At 31.3% G+C, this 11591-nt stretch overlaps 1 protein-coding gene across 1 annotated transcript; it reads right to left on the bottom strand.

Moving 5' to 3' along the window:
- Nucleotides 1-2459: 2459 nt before the first annotated feature.
- On the bottom strand, nucleotides 2460-8002 carry LOC131627171 (NEDD8-activating enzyme E1 catalytic subunit). The gene is made up of 9 exons (XM_058898007.1): nucleotides 7805-8002; nucleotides 7559-7722; nucleotides 7273-7475; nucleotides 6699-6931; nucleotides 6565-6627; nucleotides 6414-6470; nucleotides 6125-6246; nucleotides 5927-6044; nucleotides 2460-3104 (listed from the first exon to the last, which is right to left on the bottom strand). Exons 1-9 carry the CDS (start codon nucleotides 7916-7918, stop codon nucleotides 2817-2819), a joined length of 1362 nt encoding a protein of 453 aa, XP_058753990.1. The 5' UTR covers nucleotides 7919-8002; the 3' UTR covers nucleotides 2460-2816.
- Between the last annotated feature and the right edge of the window lie 3589 nt (nucleotides 8003-11591).

Here is an 11591-nt window from a genome sequence, read left to right as displayed (position 1 = left end):
ATCAACAAATATATTATTTCACAAGGTTCGTTTAGCTCGAAACGGCACACGAAACGGACCAACGGTTCAAAAGTTATGAACTTTACAAAATACATCATTTTTCAAAAATCATCAGTGTAACGGGATACTGAAAAAACGTAACGGGTTACAAAGAACAAAATTTCAAAAACAGTTTCAGCCGTAACCAGTTACAAGGAAACCGTAACCGGTTACGCTTGACGTAACTCTATTCGCTATTATTTTTGCTTGACCGTAACCGGTTACGAACAACACCGTAACCAGCCCAAAAACCCCATTTTTCACAACCTTAACCGGTTACAAGCCCGACTGTAACCGGTTACATCACCTGTAACAGCAAAAAAAGCACTTTTGGCAGCAACTTATTTCCATCCAACACAATCCAAACCGAATCATTTCGACCATACACGAAAAATAAGATCAATTCACAATTATTCCATGTTATTTCATGCCTCAACAACACATTCAAACATAATCAAATATCACAAACAAGCATTTACACATAATTTATCAATTTGAGCCATAGCAACACAAACATCATGGATTCTAGCCAAATGATCAATCATCATCCAAATTGACTCAAATCCCTAACTCTATCATATGACTCAATCGATACGAATTCTACATCTATTCTATGCTATCAACCCTTAACCCGATAATAGATGCTAATCAGATAAGTTCCCCCTTACCTTAGCCAAATTCTTGAATTGGGTCTTCTTCCTCTTTGATTCTCTTTCATGTTCTTCAGCTCCTCTTCTCACAGCTTCCTTTTCACGTTCTAATTTTCTTTCTCCTCTTTTTCCTTATTTTATGAAAACACAAAATAACTTAGTAATGGGCTCCTTCACATTACACCCCCCACACTGCTAACTTCACGAATGGCCCAATACTACATCTTATTATTTCTTTCCACATAATTCCAATAAAATGCTAATTTAAATTAATTAATTTAAAACTTAATTAAATAAGAAATTTTGGGATGTTACAGTCTAGCCTTCCACAAAGTAAGCTTCCTCTTGACCTTGTTAATCAGATGTTGATAATCTCCCACTTTAGGACTCCTTCCTGTTAAAGGCACACCAAAAGAGAGCCACAGGTGACTTGTTTCATTAATTCCTGCCACACTTGCAAGATCAACTTTCTGTTCAGGGAGTCAGCATTTTTTTTAAAATAGGATACAAGACTTGTCATGGTTAATCCTTTGCCCTGATATTGCATAGAACTTGTTTAAAATTCCTTTGATAATTCTCATTTACTTATCAGAGGCTTTACCAAACAACATTAAGTCATCATAATACATCAAATGTGAGACTTTTAAAACATTCCTACCAGCCTTAGGCTATGTTTAGATTGATGGAACATAACGGAGCAGAGTGGAGCGGAACATGACGGAGCGGAGTGGAGCGGAACGAAATGGAATATAGATCACGTTCCATTGTTTGGTTAATTTTTTTAAAATCTTTCATTCCATCCCATACACTCCAAATTGGATGGAACAAAAAAATAGAGAATTGGATGGAATATGATGGAATTGATTCCATCATGTTCCATTCCATTCCATCAATTATTTACAAATCCAAACAATAGAACCTCATTAATTACCACTCCATTCCATCATATACCACCAATCCAAAGATACCTTTAGGACATTTCCTCTTACCATCCTCAACTGCTTCCAATAAAGAGTGACCTTTAATTAAAAGAATATGTTTAATTTTGTTTCATTTATCTACATTGGGTTTAACTTTGCTACATTCATCATCTAAGTTCTATTAATGTCCATTCCGAATTTAAGAGATAAATGGACACAAGTAAAAAAAAATTAGATACTCATTAGTGTGGGAAATCTCTTATTCCACCCCCTTAAGCTTCTCATACATCATGCGCGTTTCTAAAAATACTCTCTATTTTCATAGGTATATTTAATTTTTGTTTTACTCAACGTTGATTTGTTTCATAAGTATATCTACGAAATCTTCTCTTAACTAAATTATTATGAAATTTTCCCTATCGTTCTGTAGGTGTCTTTACAGAAGAATCTTCTCTTAACTAAATTATTATAAAAATTTCTTAATTTATATCGTAAGTGTATCTACGGAACCTTCTTTTAACTGAATTATTATGAAATTTTTTCAATGTTTACAATTTTAAACTACTTCCGTAAATACACCTCCGGAAAAACCCAAAATTTGGCCAAAAATGATGCTTCCTAAAGTATATCTCCGAAAACAGGGGACATTTTGTCGGATGCCTAAGAGTTTCAAGGGGTAGATTGAGATATCCTCTTAGTGTGATCCATTTATAGAACTACTGGAACTTATTTAACACTCATAAATAGAGAATAGATAAATGAAACAACGTCAATCCTATAGGATACAAACATCACAATTTCTAGTGTGTTTCAAGTACCATTAATACCAGTAGTAGTAATAACAGCAAACTATCAGAATCTTAACTTTCTCAATCATTCATTGCTAAATCATAAACAATACACGAGAACATTTCCCTAGCACAAACTTAGATTGATAATCCATCCCCATCAAAACATTTTAGTTTAATGAACAAAGTGCAGTGAGAAATATTTCGAATCATAACTCCATATGATATATCCATGTGCTCCATCAATCAGAGTGCACATAACAATGGATTTGCCGAATCGGCCGCATTAGATGTCATTTGCTAACCATCCATGAATACCTTTTACATTGTAAAAATTGTTAATCTTGCTTCACTAATATTGGAAACAAGCTGTGATATCTAACAATTAACTAATGCTTACAAAGCCAGAAAATATTCAGTTATGCTCCTCCAGCAGTATCCATATCTGTAACCCCATCAACTCCTTTGAATACAACGTGCAATTTTCTCAAACATGAGGTTTTTTGGTCATTCCTGCTTGTCATACCATTCACGTGCACAATGTCTTTGGGCAATTTACCCATGAGGTTAAAAAGAGATAGAGAGAGGTTCGATCGAGTCATTTCTTCCAATACAGGTGGAGCTTGCATATACAGATTCTTTCCTCGATGGGTAACACTAGCTTTCGACAATTGCAATTTAGGGTGTTCTTCTAGAAGATCCATGAACTGCACAAGTTTGATAATTGATTAAAAATCACACATCAGAAGGAAATATAATAGAGGCACCGATGACTTGAGTTGCTTGAAAACTATATATATATCATAAGCACAACAACATGCAAAGTACCAATTTCGCTGATTTAGAGTCAAGATTCAAAATAATTGATAGGTTGCAACCATTCACAATAAAGTGAATATTTCAATGAAATAAAAAGGACCCTTTCAGCAATAGTTTGAAACAGGAACTATGCTCCGAAGAGTAGAGGGAATATCTCCCTAAATTACAGAAACATGTAACAGAATGTCAAGGGTCAGCACCTCTAAACCCCAAAGATCCCGATTACCTCTCAGATGAAATTCCTGCTTACATCTTTTTCCCTCCTAACTACTGATCCATGAACTTAGCTACTAAGTATTAACTAAATGTGTAGGGTTATCTAACAAAGCCTCCCAAGCTAGTTCGCAATTTGAATTCCTATCTTCTTTTTTTTTTTTAATTTTAATAAGCAATTTGTATCTAGCGGGTTTCAAACCTGAGACCTTGAGAGGAGCACACTCTCAAGACCCAAGTGTTTCACCGCTAGACCACACGCACGCACCCATTTGAATTCCTATTTGTTTCATGCGCCTTGTGCCCATCTCTTGAGCTATAATACAATATATTGATGTCTTTTCAACATAAATCTCCCTCTATAGTCTATATTCCTCCACAAGATTCACTTGCTTCACACCCAACCCAAGAGTAAAGTCATAGGGGTTTATGCATCATTAGAGGTTTAAACTTTTGTACTACAGCAGCTCTCAAATCAACCCAAGATGTGGGAACTCCAACATATCGCTATATGAACCCAGAGCGAGCTATTACCTCCATAACCACCATTACCAATTTACCCCTGGCAAACACTCCTATGTGTATGTCCTTAGAGTCGGGTATGGTCTCGTTCCCATATTTTTCTTTTTTGTGGCTAACCCCATAAGCATTGGTTTGGCTCCTCCTTCCTAGGAGATGTCGTATAAATACTATCAAAACATCATCCATCTTCTTCAACAATTATTTCAACACTCTATCCCTTTAGAAATGGTTCTATCCTCTTCGCTCTTGAATTTGACCATTTTCAGACTGCTGTAGGTAAGGACCTACTCTCCAACCACTTAATAGGATAATAGAAAGGCATTAAATAGTTAGAATCGTTTAGTTCAGTTAGTTTGTTAGTTAGGAAAAACATTTTCTCAATAAGGTATGATTAAAAAATTTCTATAAACTATTACAGAGAGCTCGTGAAAATATGTTAAAGGCAGCTCATGAGCATATCACAAACTATTTTCATAATCTACTCCAAACACTAACATTAGTGTCTATGTCATAAGATAAGTCGAGATAAACTCTTCCAAACATCTCATAAAGGGCCAAGCTCAAGTTATAAAACAAAGGCAGATCACGCGCACACAGCCAAACATTTGCTATTACTGAAGAGCTATGAAGCACGGATACTTCAAAAACTAGGCCGTATCGTATCTGATACGCTCCGATACGCCGATACGCTCCGATACGGCGCCGATACGTATCGAAGGAGTATCCGGATTTATTTATTTTAAAAAATAAGTAAATAAATTCCGATACGGCAGCGATACGTCTCCGATACGTCAGGATACGTGACTTCTCAATTTTAAGAGTTTTTTTATTTTATTTTAATGACTCTTTATTCTTTTTAATGGTCATTTTTAATACCCTATCTATTTAATTCCTTCCAAAAACCTGCCATTTTTCAAGAATGGTTTAATTTCTCATGATTTATTACTACCAATTTTCAACATTTTAAATTTAATTCATATTAATTATAATTTCCTCTTTTTTCTTACTTATCATTCCTTTTAATTTTTACAAGAAAGTTCTACTTTCAATATTATACCTTGCAACCTCTTTCTCTGCAACAATTAATTTCTTCTTTTTCATAATGCCTTCACATTTTTTCATTAAGAACATCTTCTTACTAAAATATAGGTATTACTTTAATATTTTCCAGCAATATAGTAATGTATTTAAAATTCCATTCAGTTTGGTTTTGTTAGACTATAATTTAACTAAACGTATCGTATCTTATAGATTTCAATTAGTAACGTATCTCCGTATCGTATCCGATACTCGTATCGTGTCCGTGCTTCATTGCTGAAGAGCATAAATCAGGGATAATTTCACAGCTATTGCCATTAAAGTTGGCCAAAATATCTTTTACATTAATAAAAGATGATGCATGCATACTCTTCTTTGTATTTATCAACAACACAGCCTACCTCTCTAATAATCTCAGCACAACTAATCTATCTAATGCTAACTCCCTCAACTTACAGTCCTAACAACTACCTATTCACCATTCTATCAATTCATTGTACAACCATCAACAACAAAAAGGAAAAGGAAAGGGGTCGAACATAAACTAAATGAAACATTCAAGATTTGACACAAAGCAGTTCTACATCTCCCCCAAAGAGTGTTTTCGAATTCTACCCAATAACAAAGGGCCAAAGATGTTGAGCTCAAAATAATTTTAAATGCAGTACGACAGCTAAGGAAAGGCATTAGGAAATGAAGCCAAGCAAATAGCTGGAAAATGCTGAAGGTAACTATGAATTCCTAGTTATTTTAAGGTCAGTAAGGCTTTAAATTATAAATAGCTAGCTAGCAACCAAACAATTTGAAATATGATATAAAATTTTCAATATGCTGTATCAGAAATGTTTGAACCTCCTAAAGACAGAGAATAGATAGCTGATGCACTCCTATGATATCTAGTAAAAAGAATTTGCCGAGTCATTGATTGAAATTTTACCTTTTGCAATGTGATTGAAGGGTCCAGTTCAATTCGTATACCAGGACCACAAACAAGGCAGTCTCTGTCCCTTTCGAATTCTGTCACTTTAGTGTGGAGGCCTTCTGAACCATTATACCTACATGAGGTGTGAACTAATTAATAATTCTTATAGGCCAATAGCCAAATACAGAGAAATATAAAAGATAAAGAACAAACGTTAAATAGTTTGACAAAGTTTTGCTGCACTCTGTTGCAATTTTCAATGTTTCCAGTGCACATGCAGCTGATATAATTGCATTTGTTGAAGCTATAGCTGGTATGATGTTCTTCACAACACCCTATTAAAACAATTAATAGCTTAGTAAAAAGGAAAATGTAATTTGTTATCAAGGGAAAACAACAAGTGGCACAAACATTGAACAAATTTTAGGAATTCATCATTGTACATCTTACAGAAAAATGGAATTTTGCCTGGGAGAACTGGCATCCCGAATCATCTATTTACCTGGGTGAAAGAATAAGTAACTCCAGGAATGCCAAAAAGCTCGGCCCTTTTGACAGCCTATAAAACGTAAATGGTGAAACTTGTAACTTATTGATGGGCCAAAGATGCATACATTGAAGAGAAAAGAAACCCATTATGAAATAGAAGTTACCTCGTCATAGACCCATTTCATATTCTTGGGGTTATCAGGGTCAAAAGGAACTCCGCGATGAACCTATACATCAGACATTGTATATAAGAAAATGCATTGTTACAAAATAAAACAAAAGATGAATGATCATTTACCTCATCCCATTTAATCAAGTGAGCATACTCAATACAGTGGGCAGCAGTTCTAGGGGTTTCTGCCAAGGTACATAAAGGAAACTTCACTTGAGGTGGAAAAAGCCATATGGTACACTCAAAGCACGGTGTGATCCCTGGCATTATAACCCTGGCATGGCCCTTGAAACCTTCAGTCCCACCATCCACCATAGGTTTGATCGTCTCTTCTCGTGGATTATCATCAGAATCATATTCTAGTTTTATCAGTCAAAATAAATTAAACCAAAATTAGCACAAGCAGACTGCAATGCAGAAAACCCCAGGATATGATGGAAATGAAAAATAACATACTAAGTCCGACAATATAACATCCACAAATATACTTGTGTAGAGTTAAAATCTTTATGCCAAATGACCAGGAAGAAACAATACTATCCATAGGATGTAAAAACAACCAATACATGATGATAACAACACGCGTAATTGAAACAAAACCACCTTTCCTCAAAAGTGTTTTGACTCAAAACAATAAATCAAAGGAACCATATAAAGGAAAGTAGTAACAAAGTGTAAACTATAAAAATACAACACACACCTAGAAAACTACAAGCAACATTATTGATGTAGCTCCGAGCCTCAATAGAATCAAGCCCAAGTGCAATAATACTAAAATCATTATAAAACTCAATATCCTTATCCTCAATCCTGCAAAAATGTGGCACAATCTCCACACCACTAATTCTTTCCATTACACGCTTGGCAGCTACCTCAGCTTTCGGTTTCCCAACATCTTCAAGTCTACAAACAAACCAAAAATTACACAAATCAAACACTCAAAAATCACAATAACAAGAAATAAAGCAAAAGGGGTTTACGTTTACCTAAACAAAAATTGGCGATTAAGATTAGTAACTTCGATACGATCCATATCAATAACCTCAAGGTTTCGGAAACCAGTTAAGGCTAAATCTTTCAACAATTCGCAACCTAACCCACCTGCCCCAACCACCAACACTTTGGCGAAAGCTTGAAGATCATCTCTCAACTATATCAACAACAACAGAGGCAAAATCTTGAAATTCACATGATGAAACGCGAAAAGAAAACCCTAAGAGTGAAGAAAGTACCTCTGTGCCAGGTTCGAACCTTGGACCGACGAGATTGCCGGGTCTGAGAAGGAGCTTATCGAGGTCCCTTGATCGACTTGGTTGTTGAAGCTGGACTGAGGTAGTGTCTGCCATGAAAAGTGAGGTTTGAGTTGTGAAATTCAAAACCTCGCAAAAGGAAGATGAACGAACGAACGAACCAAAAAGGGTTGCTTGATTTATACGCTCGTTTTTTACAACTGGGATTATTTTTCTATTGCAAAGTTTTTCTTCTTTTTTTATTAATTAGATTTTGTAATATAATTTGGTTTTTAAGGTAGTAATTGATATAAATAGATCTACTCAATAGAAAAAGCATGGCAAACAGAAAAAAATACAATTATAAAATATTATTAATATTGCTTTTGTAAAATAAACTAGTGTCTTACCCGTGCGTTCGCACGGGTACCCGTCGTTTTCGCGCATTGTGATTGAGAAAAATAAAAGATATTAGTAAAAGATTAAGTTTTGGATAAAATTGAAAAAGTTATAAAAATAGTAATATTTTATTTAACAAATTATAATGAAGGAAAAGTTTTAAAATCGCAAATTCACGAATTATAATGAAGAAATATTCAATCAAATTATATAATTCAATTAGTGATAACTATTAGCCCAATCTCAAACTATCAGCTAAGCATAATCGATTATTTTTTGCTGGCTAAGGAGAAAATTAATTATTTTGGCTCAATTATAACTACAAACTATCAGCCCAATCTCAAACTATCAGCTCTGTCTTGTAGGCCAATGAGAAACCACTACAAACTCCATTTATAATAATGATTCATTGAAAATGCATAATTAATAGAAAAATACTTTGACCAGTTACTTCATGTTCCCGTTAATATTCATTATTTTGATAAGTAACTTCGTATTCCCGTTAATATTTCAAATTTCTTCCCGTTAATTTTCAAAATTTTGATCAGTAACTTCATGTTCTTGTTAATATTCATTATTTTGATCAGTAACTCCTTGTTCCCGTTAAAATTCATTATTTTGATCAATAAGTTCGTGTTCCCGTTAATATTCCAAATTCGTTTCCGTTAATATTCAAAAAAATTATCAGTAACTTAATGTTCCTGTTAATATTCAATATTTTGTCAATAACTCCGTGTTCCCGACAACATTTATTATTTTGATTAGTAACTTTGTGTTCCCGTTAATATTCAAAATTTGTTCCTGTTAATTTTTAAAATTTGGATAGTAACTTAATGTTTTCGATAATATTCAAAATTTTGATCATTAACTTTGTGCTCCCGTTAATATTTAATATTTTAATCAATAACTCCGTGTTCCCGTTAATATTCAATATTTTGATCAGTAACTCCGTGTTCCCACTAATATTCAATATTTTGATCAATAAACTTCATTTCCCATTAATATTCAATATTTTGACCAGTAACTTCATGTTCCCCTTAATATTTAATATTTTGATCAGTAACTTCGTGTTCTCGTTGATATTCAATATTTTGTTCAGTAACTTCATGTTCCCGTTAAAATTCAATATTTTGATCAATAACTTCAAGTTCCCATTAATATTCATTATTTTGATCACTAACTTCGTGTTTCTGTTAATGTTTCAAATTTGTTCCTGTTAATATTCAATAGTTTGATTAATAACGCCATGTTTCCGTTATTATTCAATATTTTTAGCAGTAACTCCATGTTCCCGTTAATATTATATACTTTGCTCTGTAATTTAATACTTACGTTAATATTCAATATTTTGATTACTAACTTCATGTTCTCGTTAATATTCAATATTTTGATTAATAACTTCATGTTCCCGTTAATATTCAATAGTTTTTGATCAATAACTTTGTTTTCCCGTTAATTGAAATAGTTTGATCAATAACTTCGTGTTCTCGTTAATATTCAATATTTTGATCAGTAACTTTATGCTCTCGTTAACATGCCATTTTTTATCAGTAACTTCATGTTTCCGTTAATATTCAATACATTTAATATTTTGATCAGTAATTTAATATTATCTTTAATATTCAATATTTTGATTAGTAACTTCATGTACCCATTAATATTAAAAGAAATTCTATTAATATTCAATATTTTGATTAATAACTACATGTTCCCGTTAATATTCAATTTTTTTATCAGTAACTTCATGTTTCTATTAATATTCAATATTTTGATGATATTTTTGAAACAAAAATAAATTAATTTTAACATTGTTTAAAAATATTTGATGATAATTAAATTTTTTTATAATAACAATTAATAATAAATATTTAAGAAATATTCTATCAAATTATATAATACAATTAATAATAAATATTTAATATAATTGATTAAACTCAATTTACAAATCAGATATATTATTCCATATATAAAATATTTGAATCAATAGTTAATTATTCCTACATATAAATATTTTTGTTTTGGAATTATTTATAAAACTATTTAGGCTTAATTGCAACTTTAATCCTCCTATTTTATCTTTTTCTTAATTTTGATCCCTCTATTTTAAAAATCACTATTTTAGTCCTTTTTTAAGTTTTCTGTGCAATTTTCGTCCCTCTATTTAGTTTTTTTCTGCAAAATTAGTCTCTATTCCTGTCTCTTTTTCATTAGAAAACTCAAAAAGGGGACCAAAATCGTGGTTTTAAAAATGGGGGGACTAAAATCGAGAAAAAGACAAAATTGGGGGACCAAAGTTGCAATTAAGCCAACTATTTAAATCAATTGTAAACTTATTCTCGTTATTACATTTAATTAAATGTGTTAATATCAGTACCATATGTGCGTACCATATAATTACCCGTGTGTATATCCGTAATATATTATTTTGTATTTGGATAGAATTGACCCATTAAAGTTTTAATGGTAATATTTCAATTATATTATATTATATATAGATAAATATATATATTGATTATTGATGAACTTGTTCAATTAAATTTTAAATTTTATAAATGACAAACAAATTGTATGATTAATAAAAAATATCATACAGTTTTGATATTATTTATTCATATATTACTTATGTTTCATTCTATTACTACTTATTCATACATTACTTATGTTTCATTCTATTACTATTTATTCATACAATACTTATGTTTCATTTGATTACTTATGCTTATTAACACCCATAGTTATTTTTAAATATTTTTTTTAAAAAAATGTCAATAGATCTAATATATTTATTTTATTTAATAATCTCTAAAAAATTTCATTTTTATATATATATATATATATATATATATATATATATATATATATATATAACTTTCATATTTTATATTTTAAATAATTTAGTAGTATTAGTAAGAAATCTTATTAAAGTGAAAATAGAAAATAGTAGTTAGTTTTTCTATACAGAGAATGACGATGACACATGTTGTATTTTAAATATTTTGAAAATATACTTTATTTTTATAATAATATCTATGAAATTTTTATCAAAAAACTTCATACAATATATAAAAGCAATGATATGCCTAAAACATTTTATTAAAATATGTATCTAATAATATTTATCCTTTTGTTAAATGAGAGGTTAAAAATATTCTAACCATATGAAATTTGGTTTCAAAATTATGTTGATAAATTCATTATTTTGGAAAGTTTCTATTAAATAATTTTGAAGGAAAGTGAGATAAATTATATTTATTAATTTTTAATGATAATATGATTCACTCAATTTAATTTTTGGTGATACAACATCAATATAATTGGAGTACTAAATATATTTGTAACGTATTTATTTTATACCAATTAAGATGTAACGTATTTATTTTATACCAATTAA

This window comes from Vicia villosa, linkage group LG1 (genome assembly GCF_029867415.1).
Source record: "Vicia villosa cultivar HV-30 ecotype Madison, WI linkage group LG1, Vvil1.0, whole genome shotgun sequence".
Lineage (NCBI taxonomy): Eukaryota > Viridiplantae > Streptophyta > Magnoliopsida > Fabales > Fabaceae > Vicia > Vicia villosa.
This window is presented reverse-complemented; position numbering and strand designations above follow the sequence as displayed.

What these genes read in the sequence shown, in the direction of transcription:
- LOC131627171 (XM_058898007.1), bottom strand. Translation starts at nt 7,918, where the DNA reads ATGGCAGACACTACCTCAGTCCAGCTTCAACAACCAAGTCGATCAAGG. An exon ending in TGAAATGGGTCTATGACGAG is followed by an intron (nt 6,471 to 6,564) that starts GTAACTTCTATT and finishes TACGTTTTATAG; the next exon opens with GCTGTCAAAAGGGCCGAGCT. An exon ending in ACTTTGTCAAACTATTTAAC is followed by an intron (nt 6,045 to 6,124) that starts GTTTGTTCTTTA and finishes CACCTCATGTAG; the next exon opens with GTATAATGGTTCAGAAGGCC.